We start from the raw sequence: 27,090 nt of genomic DNA on the forward strand, positions 1-27,090 counted from the left end.
ACAGCTCCCTCCCACTGATGCCACTCCCATCCCTAGTCTTTTGTCTCTGTTTTTTCTTTTTTCTTTTACCCTACCCAGATACGTGAGGAGTTTCTTGCCTTTTGGGAGGTCTGAGTTCTTCTGCCAGGATTCAGTAGGTGTTCTGTAGGAATTGTTCCACATATAGATGTATTTCTGATGTATTTGTGGGGAGGAAGGTGATGTCCACTCCTTACTCTTCCTCCTCTTATATCCCTTCTTTTAGGAATCTGGTAATACTTAACCCAAGGAAAAAAATGTGTGATTTGGAGGACTAGCTGTAGGAATTCCTGAGATATTCTGTGCTTATTTTCTATCAGTTGACACTACTCAATCCATCACCTAATCAGAATCAAGTTCAACTGACAACCTCCCATCTTTTGGGTCAGAAAATTAATGTAGAGCTTTGCTAAGCATTTAGCTTTGAGGGTGTAAAGGTAAAACTTAACCAACAGGTACATGGTTGGGTTTCTAAACATACAACAGATACATATAAAGATGACAGGAAATTTCTACCAATAGGTTTAAGCCCAGTTGACCCATATACACAGGAAACACAAGAAATCTCTACATTTCTTTTATATGAGATCAGTGTGCACACAACTTGCTTTTAAACTTTCTAAGGAATGGTTCATTGTATTGGTCTATGCTTGGGGTGGGATTGGGAGGGTTGGAAGGAACACTACTTTCCTACTCCTGCTAGTTTCTTAATTCTTGGGGGATCATCTTTAGTGTAACACTTCCTTCATCTCTCTAGGCTCTCACTCCTCTCTTTGGTAGGTGGAATAACTTATTTGAATGGTGAATTTGGGAGCAGAAACTAGGCACATGTAGCTCCATCCTTGTTTCTTTCTCTTTGGGCTCCATGTAGTCCGTAGGCAGCTCACTTTTTCTTGGGGAGGCATGGTGCTTCCCATGACTTGTAAGTATAGCTCACTCTAGAATTTGATATTAGGAAGCTTTCTTGTCCACAGATATATTCTCCAATATAAGCCTTTCATTAATAAAGGTGGTATTTTACTCTCCCAACTGTATGTTATTTCTCAGTGGGTTCAGAACATGGGTAGGGATGAGGGATGCAGTTTATCAAGCTTCTCCAACTCCAAAGGTCCAGACAAAATAGAATGCTAAAGATTGGTTTAATAAATATCTTCAGTATTTTGTTATTATAACAAACGTCTTACTTCTTCAAGTCTACAAAGCACAAAATATGTTTAAAGTCCAGTGAGAGTTGTGTTTACACATAACTTCCTGTAAAAAGAATCAGGAAGCTCAAAAAGCTGTTTGACTCTTAACTAGATAGATATTTAGAACTAGGACTGGCAACTTGATGTTAAAGAATAGTTCTATTCTCCTTTGAAGCAGAGTTCAGATTAAAAGACCCCTTGAGGTTTATTTTAGGTCTATGAATTTATTGATAACTGTAGTTTTTCAGCACATGAACAATACTGAAAATAAGCAAGTTTAAATTCTTATGATAAAACATCTCCACTCCCCCTGAATGTACATTTTCCTCACTGATAGTAAAATCAGATGATGAATTTAATGGTTCTCTGCATTGAAACCAAGTATTGGTTTTCATTATTCGGGTAACATTCTTTGCCTTAGGGTCATATTCAAATTGCTTTGATCTACGGAAGAAATAGAAGAATCCTAGAGAGAGAGAATCATGATTAGTTACTTTGCACCACTATACAATGATTCCACACTTTAAAATTTTATGAATATAGAATAAAATAACTGAACATTATATGGAGAGAAAAGAAATGTGTAACTATATAGTTACATATATAGATACATTTTACTCTGCTCAGTCACATGAGAAATATTATTTTTATTTCCCTGAAAAAAAAGCCAAGGTATGAAACATGAGTTTCAAGGGCTTACTACCTTTCTAGTCAGACTGTGGTTTATGCCAGAGGTTCTCAAACTAGGTTTCAAAAATGTGTCTCAGAGAGGGGGAGAAATGTGAGTATGGCCTTGGTCCCTACATCCTCATTTTCCTAGTGTTGCTCTGGTTAATCTGTTTTAGTTTTTGAGGTTCCATGTTAGATTTCACAAGAATAACAGATGGTGTTACTCAAAAACATGTTTAGACTCCTGCTTACTGCATGGTCTGGTTTGTTGTCTCTGAAGATATAGTAGCTGAACTGATGCATTACATTGTTTGAGGTTCTTTTAAGACTATAGATTCCTGGATCTTACCCACAATCCTACTGCCTCAGAAACTCTAAGGGACTTGTAGTTTCATAACCCCAAGCTGTGTATATTAAGCTATGTACATTAAGATTGAGAATCACTGTTCACTTCACGTGCTTAGTCATTTTTCACACTTAAACCTCTTCGGGGGTATCTTTATAAGGTATCTTGGATCAGTGATAGTTAATTTTGGTACTTTTTGCAGTTTTGAAATAGTATGACAGAGAATATAATTCAGAACTTACTATTCAGTTTTTGATAAGGCCCTCAGATTAAAGTTTATTATTATTTACATGTACTCTAGAGTAATAAAATGACATTAAAATTGAAACATTTAAGATTTCATGCTGTCTTATTTCACAGTCAGCAAAGTCTTCCAAGTATCCTTATAGTCAGGCACTTACCTTTATGTTGGAAAGCAGCATCCACTTGGAGACCAATTCCTGGAAAGTATTTTACCACCCTGTGTGGATACCCTTTGTCCATGGTTTGGGTAACTTCGTCATACCTGGAGACATGGATTTGAAAGGTTTTCAGGGGATCTTAGTTTTGGAGGGGGAGGGCTTAATTTTTTACTGCCTCCTTGGAGTCAAGCAAAGATGTAGAAAAAAAAAGTAGTCCTACTGGAAGAAAACGAGTTGGATGAATAATAAAATAAAAATGGCAAAGATTATGTTTGGTTAAATCACTTATAATGTCTTGAAAGCAAGGAATTATGAGGGGGGAAAGCCACATAATTTGCCGGATTGATGCTATTCTGTGGAACTGTTAAATCAAAATAAGAGCTCATCCTGGAGTTTCAAAGATTTTGACTAGATATGTTTGTCATTGGTGGTTTGGTTGGCATCACCAGCTTTATGATTTTATCTTTATTTTTTTAACTTGGAGAAAGATCTTTGAACTGATTGAAACATTCTTTTGTTTGGCGAATGCCATCCACCTGAGATTGCCTTCAAGATAACACTTTAGGAACACTGTAGGTTAATTTTATTTTTGTCCATGTTAAAGTGAAGTTATCTGGATATTTTTTTCCAGAGTAAAACAAAGGGTCAATTGTCTGTAGACTTGCCTCCAGCACCAAATGCCCACAAAGAAGTAGGTTTTTCTTGTGTTTCGATCACAGACAGCTGCATCAATTTTCTTCACACGTCTTGGAAAGCCAAGTATATGGATGGATTTGGGATAATCTGGCAAGACCGCATATCCTCTGATCATCCAGAAGTTTTCATCTAGGAAGAGAGAAAGTGATTATCTTCTGATTTATTTCCTAAAGGGAGAAATAGCTGTCTTAAGAAGTTTGAAAATAATTAGATGCTTAGTTCCTTTCAGGTTCAATGCTTAGAGATTTAGTAATCTTATGTCTCCATTTATTCTTACTGCTTTCTTTAGCTACTTATGTCATTAACATTACACAAGTAATATATACCTATAGTTAGTAGTGTGCATACCCATGTCAATTGAATTCATTGTATTAATTCTTTCCAACTCTGACAAAACAGTCAAGTATATTTGGACATGTTCTCCTAAATTTCAGCACCCAAGTGTTCTCAAAGGCAAGTAATCTGGTGAAACCCATGTAAAAAGTAGGGTTGCTAATTTGAATATTAGATACCAATTGAATCTGAATTTCAAATAAACAATGACTAATTTTTGGTATAAGTGTATCCAAAATATTGCAAAGGACATACTTATACTAAAAAATTATTTTGTTGTTTGTCCAAAATTCAAAGCATCTTTTATTTTTATTTGCCACATCTAACAACCCTAGTAAAAAGGGAGCACAGAAGAGAAATGGGTTACCTTTATTTTTCAGAAAAAAATACTTTTTAGTTTTTGTTATACAGTTTTCTTTTCTCCTGTGCTGTTGGGATGGTGTTTATCTTCACAACCACTGAGAATCCTTGGATAGTTATTCTTTACGATAGGAACCTCAGGTCAGGGCAGAAGCCCTGTCTATTTTGCTCATTCATGAAGATTATATTCCTTGCACTAAAATACCCACTGAACAGTTCAGGCATCCAGAGGGAGAAGAGGAATAATGATGGGTAAAATTACCTTTAAAAACCAGAATCTTGTCTTTGGGGTTCTCATATGCAGCTTGAATATCAGCTGGCAGAGATGGCCAGAATGAAGAGATCAATTCAAATTCAACATCAGTGATATCATAGTAGATCCTCCATAGATGCCTGTGTTAGACAGAAAACCATACTTTATACACAGTGTATATATATCTATTTCAATGAAAATGCTGCAAACTGACACTTGTCCCTTATCTAATTGGTTGATATTTTCCTCAAACAATTTATGACATTAATACAAATTTCCACAGCAAATTTAGATGGTTATGAGTTCAATTCTACCCTTTGGACTACCAAGGTCAGGACATGACTTTGTGCCCACTCTTTTGGGAACTTAGGGTAGCAAAATACCCATGGAAATCTCATAAATAGTTCCCAGTGTGCTCAATCACCTCATTTTTGCCAAAGCAGCAATTCCCAACATTCTAAACCAATACCAAGCCATCTAAGAAGAATTTTTTGGTGCTGATGTTTGCTAGAATAAAGAAATGTTATTATTTTTGCATAGCTAAATATTTCCTCAGATTTCCCTTCTGGCTGTAAAGTTCTGAGCCTATGAGGAGGACTTGAAAAGTCCATATAGTCCATTTTCCTTCCCATGCTGTCTACCCATCCCTGACAAGTGGTCTCTCAGCCTCGACTATTAAGAGCATGGTAGTGACAGCATGTAATTACAGTGCTACATAGTTGTGGGTGGCAGGAGTCTAATTTCAGATATTCTTTTCTTTTGCCCCTATATCCTTGTCAGTTGGTGTATGTCTTGATACTCTGTTCTGAAAATATGGTCATGGTATACATAATTGACACACCATGTTGCAAGTTAAGTGCAGTAAATTATACATAGTGAGAGAAGAGATTTCCTACCACAGCTAACACTGTTGATTCAGCTTCAGGGAAAGGTCTGTCGATGCGTATTTAACAATTGGCTCTCCAGGTAGGAAAAAAACCTAATTTTTATCATTTGATGATTTCCAGGGTGTAAATACTCCAACCATGGCCAGTTTCAAGCTACCAAAGTGATGTGAACCAGTTTACAAAATTCTTGAAAATTTCACAATTGGATCCTGAAATGGTATAAGCCACCTCCAACACACCACCAGGAGTGGTGTGTTATTTTAGCTAAGAAGTCACTGAAAGTAGACTCTGTTTCAATGGCAATTTAAAAATTTGCTTAAAAACATTTAAAAATTAATTTATCAAACAAGTAAGAGATATGTGCACAGAATAAAACATTCAAACAATATGGGCAGTTATAAAACGAAAAGTAAAGGCACATATTCTCACTACCCCCACAGCTCTCTTATCCCCAAATCTCTTGAAAAGAAAAATCTTCATAGGAAGTTGAGGTGTTTAAGGGAATGGGTTTACCTGCCTTTAAAGAACATTACTTCTCTGCGGAAAGTGGTGATAGCATCAAAAGTCAAATCGGGGTCACAGGCATGGGGTACAGTGGGTCCCTTTGGCTTAGCAGGTGTCTTAGGTGGACTTCCTTTGATGAGAAAAGAAATACCTTAGTGAATTAAGAAGGCATGTAGAAATACCTACAGAAGGATCTTACCCAAGAGAATATTTTCTTCATGATAATATTTCAAGAAGTGATTTTTCTCAACTTCCTTCCTGTAAGGCTGTCAATTCAGTTCACATATATTCAGATTCGTTGCTCACCATAGATGGATTGTATTCCATTGATATCATCCTGAGAAAGTGGGTATTTGCTAGGATCCAGGGAGACATAATTTGGGAACATCAAAGCTGTTTGATCATTGGTGTGAGAGAGCCCCAGTGAATGACCAAATTCATGAGCAGCCACAAGAAACAAGCTGAATCCTTAACAAAAACAGGGAAAACATGAGTACATTAGTCATTCAGAAGGAGAATGATTGCATCTGAGATTAGGAAGTAACTGAGGGGAATGAAGAAAAGGCTTGCCAAACAGCAGATAATTCTTATAACATATTCACCATCATTTATCTGGGAAATATTTCAAGGCTGATAATTGGTATTAGTCACATCATGGAGAAATATAACCCAGAGTTAACAGATGGCAGGAAACAGGTGTCTCAGAAATGGATAGTAGTAAAAAAAAAAAAGAGAGAGAGAGAGAGAGAGAGAGAGAGAGAAGCCGCCAGTCTTTGGTTGTTTTTAGGCTGCTGAATGTGATCATATTTCTCCTACCTATATTATTCAGAGGTTCTCCATTGGCTGTAGGATCAAGTCCAAATACCTAAACATGGCCTTCCATGAACGAGTCCCTGCTTTTTTTCCCAGCCTCATATTTTATTTTCGCATTCCATGAGCTAGCCATATTGAATCATTTGCATTTCTCGTCTATGCCATGTTCTTTCTAATCTCTGTGTCTCCATATCTCCATCCCTTCTGCCCAGCGTATTACTTTCTCACCCCCCTTTCTCCCCGCTATCCTATGTATTCCTCAGGAATCCCCCTAGAGCCATCTCCCTCATGAGGCTTCTCTTATTCCCCAGCTCCTATCCAGGTTGACTTAATTGCACCTCTCTCGGCTTCTGTAGACTCAGTGCTTAATTCTATCTTTGCAGATAAGTACTGCATTGTCTATTTCTTTCACCAAGCTGTGTACCCTTTCGGTACAGGGACCATGTCTTAATTATCTTTTATTCCTGGTGACTGAGAAACTGCTTAGTGATGGTTGCTGGATATCCAGGTTTTTATGTGGATGATCGAATGGTTAGCTGTGCCTCCTATACAAGACCATAGTACTCTGTACTTTACCACACCAGAAGTTGTACCATGCATGGTTGGACTTGCCTTTTTATTTCTCTGTCTCTCCCACAGTCTGTAAGTTTCTAAGTATATAAAAGACTGTCCTTGGAGTTGCAACTAAGCCTATGGACATGAAGGAAAATGCTGAGCCTTTTGTTATGGCGCTTTGTCCAGTGATGTTTGCACAAAACGAACATGGAATGGCAAAAAATTATTTCATGGACGTTCATGCTTTTCTGCTCTGGCTTTTGCTGCTGGCAATATCACTGCATGTGCTTTTGGACGGGGATGGGACAAATGACTCTTTAAAAAAGTAATTCAAACTCAGATCATCTGAATGAAGTCCAAACATTTATCGTGGCTTTCAAGACCTTCTATAAAGGATTCTAATCTGAATCCTATTCACCATTTTAGCCTTCTGTTCCACCACAATTCTAATACTTGGGTTGGTTGGGTTATTCTGTCTAGAACTGTTTACTCCACTTTGTCTTCAGAGTTCCTGCAGAGCCTTCAGGTCTCAGGTTTGGCATCACTTCCTCCCTGACCTCTGTAAATGGATTGGAGTTTATCTTATGTGCTCCTATTACATTGCCATAGTTCCCTTTATCCCACGGTTGATCATACTAATTTTAATTGCCATTTGGTAGAGTGTGTCCTCTAGACTGTAAACCCCTGGAGGGCAGGGTCTATGTCTTGTACACTATTGTATATTCCATTTCTATTGCAGAGCGTGAGTCAGAGTAGATGTTGAGTAAAGATTTGTCGCGTGACTTCATTTATCAAATATTTGTAGAGTGTCTCTCACGTGCTGACAATATTATAGGCTGTATGATACTGTAGAAAAAAAGACAACATTGCTGCCTTCTTGGAGATGTGACTAAATGGATACATTGATACATAATACATGAGTACCTTTGTGAATAGTTTTTCCTTCTCCTAGAAATCACTCTATCTAATCATCATCATTATCATTAATACTAATAATCACCAACATAATCATCAGTGTCAAACACTTTCTGAATGTTTGCTAAAGGCAAGTGCTTTGCAAGGTGTTTTCACCTTTATTACAGATAACATGTGTCATCTTCCTGCAGGTAAGGTCTGCCAAGCCACAGACCACTGCTCTTCTCCATCCCAACACTGCATCTGTAGCGGTCTCTGAGGTCTGTTTCAGTTGTTTAGTACATATGTGTGTGTAGAACATTTACATTCATACAGGCTTGACACTGACCTCACTTTGGGAGATTCTCAGGAAAGCCTCTCTATGTGCACAGATTCCTCTGACATCACCACGCAGTGACTGTCCTTCCCTTAGGAAACAGTGGGATTAGCAGATGACGGTTGTCTATTGCTTTTAAGGAAGTTACACTAAGACTTTTGTGCCCTTTCCATAGAGAGAGCTTACATATACGTAAAGAAGGTAATCATATATTATACATTATTGCCAAATTTTCTATTTAAAAAATCTGATTGGAGGTCACATATGCTTGAGATTTTATGTTTTTATTAGAGAACAGGAAGGCATTTTCCCTTCTACGTCAGTGAGGTAAGAGTTATATGATTGGGCATCCCCCAGGGCCAAAAATTTCAAAGCTGAGGGAATGTAGCAAAGTAGTTAGAAGATAACCCATTTTAGTATTGTTGCCTGGCTATCCACCCATAACTTGGTGGAGGGCTATATTTATCCTCTGCTTTGCTCAAGCAAGTTTTGCCAACTTGAGGCCCAGATCAAATTGGACTTTTTTGTAATCGACCCCACACATCCCCTTTGGCTAGGGGCCTGTTGCAGTATGCGTAATAGTAATTTTACTACTAAGTATTGGAATTAATAGGGATAAAATGACAGTGAAACTTTCATATCTACCTCTAGATATGAAAGTAAATCCTGGCTGACAAAGTGGAGTCATTCTGACTTTGGTAAGCACTAAGATATTTCCTATAACTGCCTGATTGGACATATCCACACTGCCTTTAGGCCAAATCCAGAGAAATATTGGGACATGTTTCAGCAGGAGATACAGACATGGTCCATTCAACTATTCTGTTGTTTGGGTCATGGTGTCACCCCACCCCTTTCATTTTCTTGTCTTTGATGTAACTCACGTGGCAGTGGCAGCAACCAGTCTCAGACTTCCCCGGTACCTGAAGTTCAGCCAGCACTGAGTTCTTTACCCTCTTTGTTTCCTAGCTCTTGGAAAAACAATTACATCACATGATCAGACTTAGCAAGGAGTGGCCACGCATCATTTTGAGTCACTGGCTTTCAGTTTTGCAGAAACTGTAAAACTGACCCACAGACTGTCTGGAGTTACTTGATCAGGACTGAATTGTGGCCTTGCGTACCATCCACCAGAGAGACACAGCCTCCACTTTCCTGGGACCTGGGAAACCAGATGCCAGACCCAAGATGACTGTAGTCAATGATAGAAAAAAAGAGTGGGAGAACCCGAGAGTCTACTCAACCTGCTCCTTCATTTGAGGCACATATTTTTACTATTGTAAAGTTTTGTTTTTTGTTTGAAAAGTAATAAAATATCTCTTATTTTAGTGCCAGGGAGGCCCATGAAAAGAAATAAAATCAACCCACTTAGTCTGAAGAAGTAAGTCAAATATAAAGACCAGGGTCTAATACCTTGGCAGACAGGCAAGAGCTAGAAGAGGTTCATGCATATAAACAGACTTCCTATGGGCCATGAACCCACACAGCATCCTTCAATCACTAACTTAGAATCACCACCTCCCCAGAGTCTTCTTTCAGTCCTCAAGCCAGAGATGACTTCTGCCATGGGTAGAACAGACAGCACAGTCTGCCTTGTATGGTGGTGAGTGGGTCTAGGCTTTATACATCACACAAGATCATGAACCTCTGAAGAGCTGGAACTTTTCGAGTACAACTTTGTGGTCTGTACAACACCTTGCACAGTTCCAGGCACATAGTGGCCCTTCAGGCATTGTGGGTATATGAATGAACATCTGAGTAAAGGAAGAATGTTCTGATCATAACAGGATTAGCAACTTTATGAAGATGTTGTGTGGATAAGGCTCTGAACTGGACAAGCACAATGGTTTGAACAGACATTGGACACTTTCATCAATGTCATCTGGAATATGAAAAATCGTAGGGAAATTAGGAAGTAAAAAGCAACTAGTTGCAAAACTATTCCTTTAGGAATTTGTATGAATAACAAAATTTTGTTCATAAAGAAAATTGGGCTCACCTGCTCCATCCTTGGTCCAGTTTTCATCCTCATCAAAGTGAGTGTCTCCACCCAGACCCAAACCAGGAGGAAAGGCATGGCCAAGGACTCCCAGGGGGCCATCAAAATAACGAGGACACCAACCATGGACTGAGATACAATTCATGGGGGGAAAAAGGATCAGCATCTTCAAAGCTCCTGGGATGAAAATAGCCATATAGCTTTCTCTGCTGAAAACCTTACCTCGGGTCCTAAAGGCAATCATGATGTCTGCAATCCCTTTGGAAATCTTGGTGAATATTAGTGGAGTAACTTTGCTCCACACTTCTAAACCTTTTTGGATAGCCTCATCCACATCAGCTCGTGCCATATCTGGAGTGTAGTTTATGATTCTTAGAAATTAACAAAAATATATCAATTCGTGGTTATACATGCATGTAAACACATACTATGGAAAGAAAATAATTTCTATGTCATCAATTATATGCGGCAGTAACATTTGGTACGGTGCTATTGCTACATTTGTACACTACTTTACTATTTAAGTAAGGTACTTTTACGTATGCTATATAATTCAATCTTTCATTTGCCCTATTCATCAGGTCGTATTATCACACTTTAACAAATGAGGCTCAAAGAGGTTAAATGATTTCCCTAAGATCACATCTTAAGTGGGAGATCATTAATCCCATGTATGTGTTTGCTGTGTATATGACTGTATTATAAATATCTTCTAAAAAGAATTGAGATTTATTTTCTCAAACGGCTTGTAGAAATCAGTCTTATGCATGTGTCATATATTAAGAGTCTCACTTGAAAGCCACAAAGAGTTTGTTACTCAAGAAAATATCTCCCTTAATTTATATTCCCTATCTTGATAAACGTATTTTTATCTCAATCCCTAAGGCTCAGTAAGATGAAGGAAGAACTATCAGAAAGACTCTTTAGGGCCAGCCAGGAAGGCTCTAGAGCAGTGGTCAAAGTCACTGACTCTATCTCAGGTCACAGGTGCACTTCATCTTCTTTCTGCCAATAAGCCAGCTCCCTGTCCTTGAGATGTCTGGGGTCCACCTTAGATTTGACAATCTGACTCACACACCTTTGACATGAACTGGTTGTGCTCCAGGGTCTTCCCATTTTCCCTTGAGCACACTTCATTTGTACCTTTAAGCATCTGCAATCAGAAGGCAGATCCTGGTCCTGAGCTTTTATAGAGGTGGCAGAGGCTAGAGATTAGAGCATATCTGCCAGAGCCAGTCTGATGAGAAGAGCTGTGTAAAATGGCCTATGGTAAATAAGCTTTTGTTTCTCTGTGTTTAAGGTGGTAATAGCAGTGATGCCTATGTCACAAATTTCTTGGGAGGATGGAATAAATAAAATCTATCAAGTGCTGTGCACACAGGAAGTGCTCGGTAAAATAAACTATTATTATTTTTGTTCCTTGGAGATTATTTTCATGTTCCTTTAGATTAGGGGCAGTAGCATTACCTGTATGTGAGATTGTATTTCTTCCACCCAGGGAGAGTGTAGCCATACTGACCCACATCAGGCACCCCACACCTGGGTGTCTTCATGATCTCAAGAGTATTTGAGTCCAGTTTTCCAGTCACTGTCAATCCGAAAAATGCTTGCATTTCACGAATTTTGCTGTCTATGACACTTCTGTTCTTGCTTTGAACAAGATGACTCCCTTCTATTTCAAGAGAGTAGAACTGGTTGAGATATGCCTGACCAAAAAGACAAAAAAAGGCACAGACTACAGGAGAGCAGATCTCCATCTCAGGAGAAACCAAAATTTTCTGCAATCCTTTTTGGCAGTAGGAGGGAAAAAGGAAATAAGTAACAAGGGAAAGGAAGGAGTGAGAGAAGAAAGAAGAGAGGAAGAAAACAAAGAAGAAAGCAAAGAGTCACCCTGTGTTTTCAGTTTTCAAGAACTCATTGAGCTATGTGTGACCAGAACTGGCTAAACCCATACAGCCCATGAGACTCCAAACTTCCACAGAAGAGAAGCAAGCTTCTTCTGTGTGTTAAATTATCTTGTGTCTTACATATTGTTGCTGTTACTTTCATTTTGGTGTTTCCTTGAATCAAATTCTAGAGGAGATGTGATTATCCATTTTTCAAATGTAAATAATTTCACCAAATATGGCAAATTGGACTGATTTTTACAGGGAATCTCCAAAACAATGTGTTTTTCATACATACAGGGATAAGTGGCTCCAAAATATAGTTGGGTTCTCCTGGTTGGTCTTCAAATGCTTTTATGGAGACCTCCATTCTTTCAGGGCTGACCCTTTCTACTCTCACTGTCTCTTCACTTGTAACTATTGCTTAAAGTTGTAGCAAATCCTTCCTGTCCTCCACCCCACCCCTACTCTCCACCCCTCAAATTTCCTTGATGTCCTTAGAGCCAAGGAAAGGAAAAGCAGCTCCTCACAAGAAAGTTCAGGACTCTTTGGTAGGAACTAGCTGTCTTTTTAAGTCCCAATACAATCAATAAAGTAAAAGTTTTATTGATAGTCATTAATAACATTTATTGAGACAGTACCTGAGCCAGTTGCATATTTTCTTCATATTCCATCTTTCGGTCTGTGGGAAATGCAGAAGAAAATGTTACAAGGACCAAAAATAAAAGAAGCCTCTTCATTCTTGTCTCTCTTCAGTTGAAGCCTTGTCCTGTTTGCATAGAATTTAGAAAATAATAGTGAGACGTGGCGTGAGTTGACTTGTATCATCCTTTGATTAAAAACAGAAAAGGACATTTGCCATGGGGTGTGTCATGATATGCTTTTTTTTTCTTAGGGTAACTTGATTTTGCAATCATGATCTACAATTGTTTGGTAAACACAGTCATTGTTCATTATTGAATTCAAAATAATATAAAGTCAGCCTCCAAGTTACTTTTGTCCTTGCAAAGTTGAAGGTTTTCTTATCCATAAATTCTTGAGAGTTTATGAAATAATCTTCCTTTGAATGAAAGCCCAAAATATTTGTATAAAAAGATAATTTTCTTTGTAAAAAAATTTTACCTTTTTTGAAATCACCTGTTATGTTTGCAAAATTGTAATTTGTTGCTTTTTCTGAGAAATACAATTTCATCTGTTGTCTTGCTCTTGATACAGATACTTTCTGCATTCTAATAAACAAGCCATGTCTGTTTCTCAAAAAAAAAAAGTATGGTGTCATGAAAAGACAATTGATTCAGGAATCAGAGTATCCTAATTAACTGGGTAAACATCAGATGTTTACCAAGCACTTTCTATTTTCCTGTCACACTAAGATACTGTTCCAATCTTGTTGGAGAATTCAGACATATACAGAGACTAATGCCGGATAAAATGACAAAAGTAGCAAAATGCATGTGAAGATTCTAGAGACTGAGAAGGGTCAAAAGGTAAAGAGATCACTGCAGATGTGTGTGGCCTAAAGGCTTCAAGCAAGTGGAGCTTGCACTGGCTCTTGAAGAACGTGTAGGAGATTTGGTTTTCACAGCCGAAAGGAGAAGGCATATGAGTGGAGGGAGGCCACAGGAAACAGGTACCATGGCGGAAATGAGCTGTAGGAAATCTGTCCTGACTGGAGCAAATATATGTGTAGATAGCCATGGGAAATAGGGATGGAGGGTCTAAGAAAGTGTGCAAGGAAAATGCATGTTTCTAATCTTTTCGTATCTAGAATGCCATTCATTCCATCCTCACACTTGACTGAGAGTGTTTCTGGTTATGGAATATCAGGCTGAAATAAATCTCCCTTAGAATTTTGAAGTTACTGTTCCATTGTTTTCTAGAATCTAGTATTGTTGTTGAAAAGACTTTGATTCTTGATATTTTTCTTTTTTCTTCTGAAAACTTTTGAAAGTCTCTTTAACCAGATATTCTGAAGTTTTATAATGATGTCTCTTAATGTGAGTCTTTTTGCATTAACATTGTTTGTCAGTAAGAGAGCTCTTTCATTATGAAAATTTTAATTCAAGGAAGCTTTCCTCTATTATTTCTTTGATAATTTCTTTCCACCCAGTTTCCTCTTTCTCTTTCTGGAATACATATCTACTGGAACTCTTGGATTAAATCTCTGTGTTTTCAATATATCCTTTACTATTTTCCATCAACTTTATTTCCAGCTCACCTACTGAGTTTCTTATTTCAGTTATATTTTTAATTTCCAAGAGCTCTTTCTAGTTCTCTGAGTATACTTTTTTGTATTTTGTTAATGTTTTTTGGATGTAAAATATGTCTTATTTTTAAAGAATGTTAAGGTTTTTTTTTTGTTGTTTATTTTGACATTCTCTTTTGCTCCCAGGACTGTCTCTATTTCTTCAAAGTTTCTTTTTTGGCGTCTGTTTTTGACATTAGAAGCTTTTAAAAAAATGTTTGGATATGTTGTACTCTGCAATCTGTTTAAGATTGAGAGACAGGAAAGCTGACTGGAAACTATGTGTGCACTGACAGGGCTTGCCAGTTAATGGCCTTTACTGCAGGGAGGTGGGGCGGGTTCCAGACACTTCATGTGATGTATTAGCTGGAATGAGATTTGGTCAAAATGTAAGAGAAAAAACCCAAATAATAGATGATTAATAAACATTGATTTCTTCCTCACGTAAGAGAAGGCCAGATGTGGCAGTCCATGGCTTGTATGACAACACCACATCATCAGGGATGTAGGCAACAGACACTAGCTACACCACTCTCTCAGTGCCAGTGCCTTATGGTCCAGGTGGCTTCTGCAATTGTATCTGCATTACAGGCAGCAGGAAGGAGGAAAGTAGAGAAAGTAAGTACCCAGTCTCTTTCCAGAAGCCCACAGAGTATTCTGCTTACACTTTTTGGCAAGAAATTAAACACATGGCCACATCTAGCTGTAAGCAAGGCTACAAAATGTAGTCTCTTAGCTGGATGCATTGCAACCTCAAATGAAATTGGGTTCTTACTGCAGCAAAGGAAGGGGGGAATCATGTTAACATAGGTAACTAGCAGTCTCTGTCCCATTGAGATTTCTATAGTGTTGGTATCTGTAAGTCTTTTTTCTTGGGTGAGTAAGTTTCTCCAAAGATGTCACCTCCAATTTCCCATAATTTTAATATCCCAACAACAAAGTTATAGGAGGTGCCTCTGGTGCCCCGTGTCAGAATCCCCTCAGTGTACCTCTGATTTAAGTTGTATGGTGGTGGACAGGCTTGTGTAACTCACCTTACTCTGACAAAGTCCAACCTTAACCACAGATTGGATGTCTTTCTGCTTTCTACCCAGGGCGTTGAGCTGCCATGGAGCCTACAGGCCAATTCCTTAGAGCTACCCAGTGGGGGAGGGAATTGAAGGATTAATGTTGAAGGAGGGAATTGAAGGAGGGATTGGAGGCTGGATCGGATCCAGCCTCCAATCCACTGGAGATTTGAACAATTGAAAGGTGTTCTGTAAGCTTCTCAGGAGGTCCTGATGGAATTGAGCCCCAGCTGCCCATAGTAGAAACCTCAGTAACACATACTTGTATTGACTTTCCCTCTTTCTGCTTCACTCTGCTTGCTACCTCACTCTTGCTTCCTGGGACCATGTCCTGAATAAAGTAACTGCACCGAAGTTTTGTCTTAGTCTTTGCTTTTTAGGAAACTCAACCTAAGATAAAAGTAATATCATTCTTAAAGTTTTAAGCTTAGAGTCTTAAATCTCTTGTCCTCACATAAAACTTCAATGTAACATCCAAAAAATACCACATGTTGTCAAGAAGAAAACCAAAAAAAGGGCTAATTTTAAAAATTCTTTACTATACTTTGTATTGCTGTTCACTTCCTATGACTGTGAAATATGGTTAAAGAAATAACATGAATTCAGTTCTTATCTTGAAAATGTACGGATGAAGCTTGGGCCAAGAATCTATCATAACTAACTGACACAACTAGCAGCTGTTCTGAGATGAATCTCCCATCTTCGTGCTTCTAAAAACTGATTTCATAAGAAGTTTTAGAAAATGCCATAGTCTGGAATTGACTCTTAAGGAAATATCCAGTTCTTACAGGTCCTTTTGCCCTTTGACATTGATACAATGAATTGCTTATATGTCTCTCTCACTTTCCCTAGCACAGCATCTGGAACAGGTAGGTGATTAATTGTTGAATAAATGAATAAATGAAATTATAGTATATACTAGTTTCTATTTTCTTATCTTGTAAAATAAGTTGAGAATAATGTATTGACATAATTGAGGGAATCTTTGAGGACATAGAATATTGATAAAATATTTCATAAACCTGTGAAGTAATATCTAAAAGTTTAATATCAATGTTGTAATATTTCTGATAAAGGAAAATGGTTGCAAATATATTGAAATTTCCTTTTTATACTTTAGATGAACTATGTGGTAGTATCTTAAGAAATTATAGTAGATCACGAGTTGGTCATTTAAAATATTTATTTTGAAATCATTTAATAGATAAATTTTGAACCAGAAAAAAGTATCAAAGTATACTAAATCAATCATCTGTGGGGTTTAAAAACTTTAACAGGAAAAGGAAAAAGGATGTGCTAGTGATAAATATATTTTACAATTCACATATTTTATTGTGTAATAAGCTGCACTGCATTACATTCTAACAACTGCAGATACGACATTATAATGATTTTAATGTCTAGACTAGTCATTTTGATACCACAAATCTTAAAGTTCTTAACGGAAAAGAGCCATTAGCAAATTTATGCATCTAAGCTCAGTTTAACTCAATTAAATGAGATTTATTGAATTTTGTGCCCAACACTATTTTGTTTGTGCAGCAAACCCTGGTTATCTGTAGAGGGTGTCCTCCTGAGGATCCCAGGAATAAGGAACAACAGATTTAACTGGCCCATTTTCTTGAACTCTAGAAGCCAGGAGGCGGGAGAGGAAGTGGTACCCCTCCTTTTTGTTGCTCCCCTGGGAAGATGCCAGTAATCTTTACTGGGGTTGCAAGTCTGTATTTCTGTACCGATTCATTTCCATAAGTTCAGGTGTACTGTATCAGCTTCCTAGAGCTGCCTTAACAAAGTATCGCAAACTTCATAGCTTAAAACAACAGAAATTTTTAAAATCACAATTTGGAAGTTACAAATTCAAAATCAAGGTGTCAGGAGGGCCATGTTCTTCTCTCTGAAGGCTCTAGGGAGGATCCTTCCTTGCCTCTTCCAGTTTCTGGTGGTTGCCAGCAATCCTTGGCATGTAGATGCATCATTCCAATCCTGTCTCTATCTTTACATGGCCTTCTCCACTGTGTGTCTATGTCTCTCCTCTTATAAGAACATCAGGTTTTAGGCATACTCTGACCCAGTATAACCTCATGTTAACTAATTACATCCTCAAAGATGCTAGTTCCAAATTAGGTACATCTGTAGGTACCTGGAGTCAGGGCTTCAACATACTTTTCTGGGGGGACACAATTCAATCCACAACAAGTATCAACAACATTTCTTTCCAAGAGTGGAAAAAGCATCACATTTTTGGCAAAAGGCAATGTGTACTATTTATGTTGTTCATAATCCTTACCTATAACCAAAACCAGTGCTAAATTACATGTAGCAGTTACACTTAAGACATATTTAAAAGACTTAAGAATAAATGGGCATTTTAGAAGTCAAATAAGTCAAATAGCAAGTGATGAAATAATGAATATTGAGGTGGCAAAGAAGGCTTAATTTCCTTCTCCTTGTGATGGATTCACTAACCTGAGATGGAACATAGGACAAAATCAGCCTCTGCAAACAGTGGAATACTCCAAACGTATTTTCAGTGAGGATCAGTCCAATGAATACAGTGAGACCAAACAATATTACTTATTGTTGAGAAAAGTATAAATAGGACACAATGTAATAGATATGCAGATTAGATCTCCCTTCCATATTCAGAAAATGGACACAAACACACTTGATTTTGCTTCGGCTTTATCTACAGTTAAGCCATCTATTGCTTCTTTCAACTCTAGTAATCCTACGAGCACTAAGATCAAATGCATAATATCTTGGTCCACTGAAGAAAAGGAAGAAGGCTATAAGAAAAAGAAAAAAGATATAATGTATTGAATTAGCTTGTAGCAGATCTTGGATGTTTTCAATTAAAAAGACCCCACTCCTGTCCTAATATAACTTTGCAATGCAAATGAGCTACTTAAATTTTTTTTAATTTATTAGGTTATTTTTTTTCTACTTACAATTCTTCTGGAAAACGGCATCAACTCTACTTTCTATTCCTTGAAAGCTACTTGCTATGCTTTTGGGATAACCTGGTTCCATGGATTGACTTTTGTCATCATATCTGATGAGAAAAAAATAATTGTCCCACATTTAAGACCAATACAGTGTACAGTGATTAATAGTTTTATTTAAATTGTATGTACTTTACATAATGCCTTCACACATATTTTCTCATTTGTTCTTCACAATGTCCTATTTACTGGGAAACTAACAGTGGTTAACTTCTCTACCTAAGGGTACATACATATTTATAAAATATATGGGTATCACTAATATGAAAACAGGCTTCTGATTGTTGGGGCACTGTTATTTTAAAAAAGGAGAGCTTATATGTTCTAAGGCTTTTACTTAATTAGTTCATAGTCTCTCTATCTGAATAAATATAAATAATAATTTCAAGTTGGGAATCAAGTTCTGTATAACATTTGCTTGAGTGTAGTAGAATTTAACTCTTAGAATTTAATGAATAAATGAGAATTAGCCTAACTCTTTCTTTGCATCCCATTTTAGTGTTTTATTAAAGTTTGCTCTGTTTCAGGATATAGAATCCTCAATACCATTGTGCAGGAATCTTAACTTTGTAAAATTTTCAAAAGCCAGAGCGACATCAATCATCTTGTGAAAAAGAATGCCTATCAGAGACCACCTAGATATTTTTAACCTTCAGTTGCCTAATCAATGATGGTTTGTAAAGAGGGTAAAGAAAAACAAATTTCAATTTCTAATGGAAAAAATAGTTTATCTTACCTCCAGAATTGGTTGTTTACAAAGAAGTATGTCTTTCCCCTGTAGGAAACAGCTGCATCTATTGCTTGGACACTGCTTGGGAAGCCATAGTTTGCTATATTCTTGGGATAACCTTGCTGAATATCATAGCCACTTACAGCCCAGTACTGATTGCCTGCCAATGATTCAGGTTATATATTAGATAAAGTTTTTCCATTCCTACAAAATGTATACCAATTCTTAATCTTTGCATAAATTCATCATAGAAATGAAAATGGAAAAAATAGTCTTGAAAAGATAGAGGTGGTAAAGTCAAGACCATTGGGCTATGATAACTCTAGTGATTTCCTGGAACCTGTAAAGCATTTCCAACTTCTTCGCCTGACACTCAGGGCCCCACACTTGAACGTCTTATCTCATGTGACTTCTATACAGAGAACTAGAGCCTTGGGGAATCTTAGAAATTTATATCTGGGATGAGGGTGGAGGAAGGCTAAAGGTGGTCTAATAAAGTGTTCTCATTTTGTAGATGAGAAAACTGATGCCTGAAGAAGGTACAACATGCTCAAGTTCATACAGCATTTAGTGGTGGAGATGCGACCCAACCCAGGTCTCGTGACAAAAGCCCAGCTAGTCTAACACTCTCTCCTTGACTCACCTCCTTGAAACTGGAAGGGACCACAAAGAAGTCCTGCCCTTCCCTTCAGGAGGAACTAAAATAAGATGAAAACCTTAAGCAGTTACCTTTGAATATGAAAATTAGGTCCTTGTCAAAATCCTCATAAGCAGCCTGTATACCATTTACCAGGGATGGCCAGAAGAGAGAAATGAAATTGAGTTCGACTCTTCGTAGGTGAGGATGCTTTCTCCAGAAGTACCTAATGGAACACAAGGGAGAAAACCACATACAATAGTCTAAGCAGGCAGCTTCTGTGAGTCTTGGGCTGGTATTGATCCTATAAGATTGCTGGGAGGATATAATATACAGTGAAGGCAATGCTTCCAGCACAGTGACCAGCATATGGCCAGCACTTTATGGTGATACTGTCCATCTGGTGAGTATTTTACAGTTTTCAGATGAGCTGATAGGAGTGACCTTATTTGATTACATTTTACATTGCCCGCCTCCTCACACATTGACAAGTTTTATTTTGTTAGTCTCTTTCATTATTGTTGCTACAATATGAAGAGAATATTTAGAATATTCTAGCAAAAGCAATACAAGTACACTCAGCCTGTGAGTGCACAATCACAGAATGCCAATGGAAAATTGAAAAATTCAGTCAGATGATTTTCCCTGCAGCTTATTAAGTGACAGTTTCCATTCACTTGAATGAATTTGGGTGGAATTGAATGCTATTTTGGTGTTGGGTAAACCCAGCTATAGAGTTCCCATCAGCTAGAGTCCATGTCTGTTTACATCATCACAAACATCTAAATGCTTACAGATGTTTTAGCTTTTATTTTTCTTTTCCTGGATGTTTTGATTTACCCAGAAAGCACTATCAATTTCAACGAGATTCATATGCATAGAATTCAAAGGAAAAGCTGGGTAATGTGTAATATGTGACTTAATTAGAATCCAGTTTTAAGTTATGCCAGTAAAAGAAGTCAAAGGAAGGAATAGTTCATTCTTATACTTGTCTTTAAAGAAAAGTATTTCTCTGCGGAGTGTAGTGATAGCATCAAATGTCAGTCTGGGGTCACAGGCTGTGGGTGTGGTTGGTCCAGTAGGTTGCACAGGGTTGCTCGAAGGTCCTGAAAGTAAAAAGACTTTTTATAAGCATGAGTCCAGGGTGAATTTTGGTGTATTTCAGTTACTTCTCAGGTTGGTGAAGGGTCTTCATATGAAAAGAAATGCTAGCTGACTATCCTATAAGACATTAATCACACATTAGGCCCTCTTAAAAGTTTTATTTTTTAAAATTAAAAAATAAAAGAGGGGGGTAAGATGAATTGGGAGATTGGGATTGACATATATACACTAATATGTATAAAATAGATAACTCATAAGAACCTGAGGTATAGCACAGGTAACTCCACTTCGCTGTACAGTAGAAACTAACACAACATTGCAAAACAACTATTCCCCAATTAAAAAAAAATGAAACAAAAATAAAAGAGTAATGGTAGCATTAGGGAGAGTTCCAAGCTAAGTTGTGAAATAAAGAAATTTGAATTCTTCCCCCTCCCCTCTGGCAGTTTAAAATTAGAATCCCATGCTTCTTTCCCTTCTTGCCTCCTCTTTCTGCATTTTTAGTCACTCAGTATCTACTTTCTCCTTTCTCACTAAAATCCACCTTCTGGAAAGAGGCCCTCACAGCATAAATCTAAATCAAAATGTAGCAATATTTTTTTCTATAAGTATTTAAATTTTAATGTATTTTCCCATTGTAGAATGAAAGGCTGCTAACAGTTCAAATATGGGCGAGTGAGAAAGGGAGGTGTTTTCAGGGGAAAAGGAATTGGGGAGTAGAGGCAGTTAGACTAGGTCTCATCATCCCTGAAAATTCTACTGTCATGAATAAAATTTGTAGTTGTGGGACCCTGGCATGCTTCGTTTTGTACTGCTGTCCAACCAGAGAGGGAGAATGTTTTACACAATTCGACTCCACGACACTCCCTTCCAATCAACAAAACATTTTTAAAATTTTTTTATTTTTAGAGAGCTACAAACCTCTTCTCTGGTTTCTTGTTATTACAGCCACTAGGGGGCAGGAGGGCAAGAGGAAAGAGAGAGGCAATGGTCTTATCAGACAATACTTAGACAGAGGCAAAGGCCTCTATATCCCTCCCTGAAAAGTATCAGTACTGTCTTTAAAAGATGTTTCTTTCTCTCCATACTCCATCCCCACTCCCCTCTTTCCCCCACAGAAAACAATCTTGATATGTTCAATATATATGTATACATGTTTGTTAGCATGTTTCTTGAAAATGCCTTGCTTTGTCTATATACATATTTAATTTGTGTAGATTCATGTATTATGTAATTTATACACTGAGTAACATGTATCATTCTCTTTCTTTTCCAGGAAGCACAATGTTTTAAAGACTCATCTATGTACATCTGATTCAGTGCTTCTCAGTGCTGTACATTACTCTATGGCAGGCATTCACCACATTTTACCCATATATTCTCCTCCTGATGGACTCCCAGGTGCCCTCTAACTTCGATCACCATAGCCAAGACTGCAATGAACGTCCCTGACATGGCCAGGTCTCACCAGGTACTGCTGCTCTTCAGATGACCTTACCATAGATGGCCTGAATGCCACTGATGTCATCTTGAGGGAGCGAGTAGGTGCTGGGCTCACTGAAAGCGTAGTTGGGATACATCAAGGCACCAGGGTCAGAGGAATGAGCCAGCCCCAAGGAATGGCCAAATTCATGGGCAGCAACAAGAAACAAGTTGTAATCTGAAATGCAAGCATGTGTGGTGAATGGCTCCAAGTAGACTGAAGGGTGGTGGAAATAGGATCTCAAGGAATGCAGCTTCTGAGCCAAAACTCCCTGGAGAAACAGCCTTTCCCATGCCTGCCTTTTTCCTTTTCTCTTCAGGTACCTGAAGAAATGGAGATTGGAAGGAATCAAGGTAGGGGCTATAGGTTAAGATTAGGTGAGTATGAGGTCCTCACCAAATCTTAGAACCAAGAAAGACTGCTGCTTTTATTCCAGTTCCCATATCTCATGGGCCTGGGGCTCAGGCAAGTGATGGCAGGGCCATCACAGGTCTCATGACTCTCAAAAGCCCTCTCCTCCCATGCACCCACCCCTACCCCTCTCCAGTCTCCCAGGCCCACAGCCCCATGAGGAGAGTCTCAGTCTGCCAGGCAGCAAGAGTGGCCTCAGATGCAGAGCTGACTCACTTTGGCTCCCTGACCACTCAGCACCAGCTCTTCCTTGATTCTGAGCTCTCCAGGAAGCTTCAGGAATTTTCCACCAGAAAGAGACAAACGCTGCTTCTTATTGCTTCCTACCCTTATCTTTTAACTTCCATGAGCATAGTGCCTTTCATAACTGGGAGCTTAAAAACTTTCAAGGCTTGCACTTCCTGTCAAATAAAGCCTGAGCTCCTTTGCCAAGTTCAAGACTACTCCATTTGGCTCCAGCAGACATTTGAGGACTAGATTTCTGATGTGAATCCTTCACTCCAGCTAGTCTATGTGCCATTTCACAAACACACTGTGCATTTTCTTACATGTCTACTTAAAAAACAATCATAGTTGTACAGCACTTTATTATATGCTAGGAATTGTAATAATATTTAATCTTAACAATATTTTTATGAAGAATTGTTAGATTACTTTTACGATAAAGGAACTGAAGCCCAGAGATTTTTGAATACCTTGTTATATTGGCCTTGCAACTAATAAGTGGTAGAGCTGGGGTTGAACCCAGGTATGATGGCAAGACCTGTGTTCTTATCACCATGTTCAACTTCCTGATGATAATTACCCTTGTAATATTCTACTCATGCTCCAAGACTTTCTTTCTTGATCATCACATCCTTCCATTTTGCATTCATAAATGCTATAAAAAACACCTTTGAGTGTCTGGAGTACTGGGCAAGGGGCTCTGGGAGATTTGTGATGATGCATAGACTAAAAGGGGAGATGTGTGCAAACAAACAGAATGCACAGAATAATAAGGAGGGCAGTTAGAGAAGAAAAAATCAAGGCTGTTGTTATTCTGAGAGGAAGGCTTCATTTCCAGCTGAAAGACAGGATGGGGGTGGCATTTGACGTAGCATGGAAAAGAGGGATTTTGAAAGGTGGGGCTTAGGGTGTGGGGAAAGGTGTTTCAGGAAGAGGAAGCAATGTGAGCAAATGTAGGGCAGTTGGAAAGCACATGGTGTGATCTAGAAACAGTGAATGTGCCATGTGACTGCTGTGTGTGAAATATGAAGACAAGCCATGAAAGATGAGTTTGGAAGATCTCCAAGAGCTTTCAGTGTCAAGTGAAGGTATGTGGACATATTTGGCCTGGAAAATGTAAACACTGGGCTTTCCAAATGTAAAGATGGGCTTTCCAAGGACAAAACTTCTTACAGTGCTGGGGAAAATTAGAGGGAGCTGAGATCGGAGGTGAACAGTCCAGGTGGGAATCTGGACCAGTTAATTCAGGTAAGAGGTAATGACCGTCTGAACTAGTGGGGAGGGCAATAAGAATGCAAAGTCGTGGGGAGTGTTTATTATCTTTGGGTACTCACAGCTCCTAGCACAGGGACTTAGGTAGAATAAACACTCAGAACATTTATGTTGAGAAAATGGTGGGAGGAACAGGTCCCAAGCAATGGTAAAATGCTCCTTTCCTATTATTTTCTAAAAAGTGTTCTTTGGCTTCTTGTTACCCTGTAGCCTTGTAAAGTACCATATGGTCTGAATATACCTCTCATTATTCTCAGTTCTTCCCTTCAGGTGGTCTTCTTCTTACTCTGAGTTTTCTCCTGAAAGGGGTAGTTTGCTATATGGAAACGTATCATTGAAAAAGAGCTCCACGAAGATGAAATCACCAGATGAACGAGAATAACTAGATGGCTGCTCTTTCCTAAATAGGTCAGTTTTCTAAATAAACCAATTATTTCTGAATTTCCAAAAATAGGAATCTTTTTCAAACATCATTAAATTTCACAATATTAAAATACATACCCTAAAGCAGTGGTAAGCGAACTTTTTCTATAAGAGTTCAGATAGTAAATATTTTAGATTTTTATGAGCCGTATGGTCTCTGTGTCAACCACTCAGCTTTGTTATTGTGGTATGAAAGCGGCCATAGATGATACATAAACAAAAGAGTATGTGGCCCTGTTCCAATAAAACTTTATTTATACAAATAGGACCAGGAAGGACTTAGCCATGATCTGTTGTTTTCTGATTCCTGCCTTAGGAAACAAGGTCAGAATTTAGCTTCAGGATTTTTTCTAAACCTAAATTAACTTAGTATCTTGAGGTAGCAAGAATTTTAAATGATCAGTTTGTGTGAGTGTGAAATGTTACAATAACTTGGCTGTGTGTGTATGTAGGAGGGCAAATTCTAATGTGGAAAAGTTCATTTAGAAGCTGCATGTGGACATAACCTTGGTTAACTTACTTCTGGAGGTTTTGGTCCATGTTTCTTCTGCATCAAAATGAACATCTCCTCCAATACCTGGGCCTGGCTGAAAGGCATGAGCAAGGATCCCATTGGGTCCATCAAATGGAGAATTGTCCCCATGATCTGAAATAAAACGATTTGTATTGGGTATTTGCCAAGTCTCAGTTTAGCCAGGGAAAGCAAAATCGAGCATGACTGCTTTGAGCCTACCTCCTTGGAGAAAGGCAATCTTGATATCTGCTTCTTCCTGTGAGGTCTTGGTGAAGTTCAGGGGTGACACGCGACTCCAGAGTTTAAAGGCTTTCTCAAGAGCTGTTTCCACTTCAGCCTCTGACAAGTCTGGGGTATAGTTAATAACCCTTCAAAATGAGAAGGTGTGTGAAGCGTTCATTATTGTTTAGAACAGCAGTCCATCAGTAGATTGAATTGCTCTAGTTTGGAGTTTGTGCATATGTGATGTGCTACCACTGAAGAGGGTGCAAGGAGGGGTGCGGGACTTAGAGTTGAAGACAGACGTAGGTTCTGGACAAGTTACTACATGTCTTTAAACTCAGTTTCCTTATTCATAAAATGAGGATAATAAAATAGTACCCCTCTCATAAGGTTGTTGTGGGATTAAATGTATGTAAAGCATTTAGTTCACTACTTGGCAAATAGTAGTATTCAACAAACATTGGGTATCATTATTATTGTTATTATCATCAAGATGCATGAATGGTGGGGCTAGATTCTCTCCAGCAATGATTAAGCCTTTTTTGGGTCCTAAAGTGAATTCTTAGAGAGACAGCCTAACATTGCCATAGTCCTCTTTAGATTGATAGAGAAAGAAGACAAAAATGGCAGGCTTTGGACTGAAAAGAACCCATGGGATCTTTACCCTTTCATTCTCATACTCAGTCACTAGAATCTAAACTCTATAAGAGCAGGGATATTTATTCATTTGTTTGTCTCTAGTGTATTCCGAATCCTAGAACAGTGCCTGACACATCATAAGTGTTCAGTGAACATGGGCTGAATGAGTGAATTCTCAAACTCTAGAAATATTACCTGTAGGTCAGATTAGTTTGTTTCCACTTGGGATTTCCTGGAGTTATCATAAAATTGCCAGTATCGGGCACTCCACAGCGAGGCTTTCCCATGATCTCCAAGGTTTCCTCATTTGGCTTCCCTGTTATGTTCAGCCCAAAGAATTGCTGCATTTCTTTAAGCTTCTCAACAATCACACTAGCGCTGTTCTTCCTTTCAGACTGATATTTGTACCTTGGTAATTGGTAGAACTTTTCTAGGTAATTCTGGAGAAAGTCAAACATGTAACAGATTTGCTGTGAAATTTCCTTCAGTTCTCTGTGCATTTTGCATTCCTTTTTAAGTTATTGCAGAGGTCAAACCAAAACTAATAACCTGATAGTCACAAAGATAAAAGCACAAATTTTCTGGTTGACTTGGAGAGAACATTGCCTACTGGAAAGAACAGTCCATCCATTCAGTGCTACAGTTAATATTTATGCATAAAAATAGGTATTTCATAAGGGATGAGTTCCACATTCTCAAGCAAAATGCTAGTACACAGTCAGGAGACTGCCTTCTTATTTTTAATAAAAAAACGAAAAACAAAACAGCATCAGCATTTATTGACTCCTTGAAGCATTAGTTGCAGCAATGCAGATTCTCTTTTCTAATCCTCTTTTCACTACTGTAGAGAAGGTTTAATCATACATATTAAGACATGAAGATGCAGAGAAATAAGGAACTTGCCAAGAAGATAATAAGGTCCCAATTCACCATGTTGCTTCTCAAATGAGAATTAACGTCTTCAAAAGAAGAATTCCA

General features: G+C 38.2%; 2 protein-coding genes across 6 annotated transcripts in view; both read right to left on the bottom strand.

Moving 5' to 3' along the window:
• Positions 1 to 1,409: 1,409 nt before the first annotated feature.
• Positions 1,410 to 12,935, bottom strand: MMP27 (matrix metallopeptidase 27). 3 transcript variants are annotated; one of them, XM_004282197.3, is made up of 10 exons: positions 12,780 to 12,935; positions 11,720 to 11,958; positions 10,475 to 10,623; positions 10,253 to 10,381; positions 5,961 to 6,122; positions 5,664 to 5,784; positions 4,273 to 4,403; positions 3,287 to 3,446; positions 2,622 to 2,725; positions 1,410 to 1,671 (listed from the first exon to the last, which is right to left on the bottom strand). In XM_004282197.3, the coding sequence occupies exons 1-10, from the start codon at positions 12,876 to 12,878 to the stop codon at positions 1,430 to 1,432; spliced, it is 1,536 nt and encodes a 511-aa protein (XP_004282245.1). In that variant the 5' UTR covers positions 12,879 to 12,935; the 3' UTR covers positions 1,410 to 1,429. The 3 variants fall into 3 exon arrangements, with proteins under 3 accessions (XP_004282245.1, XP_033265937.1, XP_049570061.1); XM_033410046.2 differs by having other exon boundaries at positions 11,720 to 12,038; positions 12,780 to 12,916; XM_049714104.1 differs by having other exon boundaries at positions 11,720 to 11,924; positions 12,780 to 12,913.
• Positions 12,936 to 16,623: 3,688 nt separating this feature from the next.
• The window catches only part of MMP8 (matrix metallopeptidase 8), a 32,636-nt gene continuing 22,169 nt past the window's right edge, over positions 16,624 to 27,090 (bottom strand). For all 3 annotated transcript variants that reach the window (XM_033410044.2, XM_033410045.2, XM_004282196.3), the window contains 9 exons: positions 26,308 to 26,552; positions 25,471 to 25,619; positions 25,258 to 25,383; positions 22,422 to 22,583; positions 20,808 to 20,925; positions 19,912 to 20,045; positions 19,189 to 19,342; positions 18,399 to 18,502; positions 16,624 to 18,236 (listed from right to left, as the gene is read on the bottom strand). In XM_033410044.2, the coding sequence (XP_033265935.1) occupies positions 18,133 to 18,236; positions 18,399 to 18,502; positions 19,189 to 19,342; positions 19,912 to 20,045; positions 20,808 to 20,925; positions 22,422 to 22,583; positions 25,258 to 25,383; positions 25,471 to 25,619; positions 26,308 to 26,552 (1,296 nt within the window). In that variant the 3' untranslated portion in view covers positions 16,624 to 18,132. The remainder of the gene's footprint in view (positions 18,237 to 18,398; positions 18,503 to 19,188; positions 19,343 to 19,911; positions 20,046 to 20,807; positions 20,926 to 22,421; positions 22,584 to 25,257; positions 25,384 to 25,470; positions 25,620 to 26,307; positions 26,553 to 27,090) is intronic.

The sequence above is a fragment of the Orcinus orca genome, chromosome 8 (genome assembly GCF_937001465.1).
Source record: "Orcinus orca chromosome 8, mOrcOrc1.1, whole genome shotgun sequence".
NCBI classification, from domain to species: Eukaryota; Metazoa; Chordata; class Mammalia; order Artiodactyla; family Delphinidae; genus Orcinus; species Orcinus orca.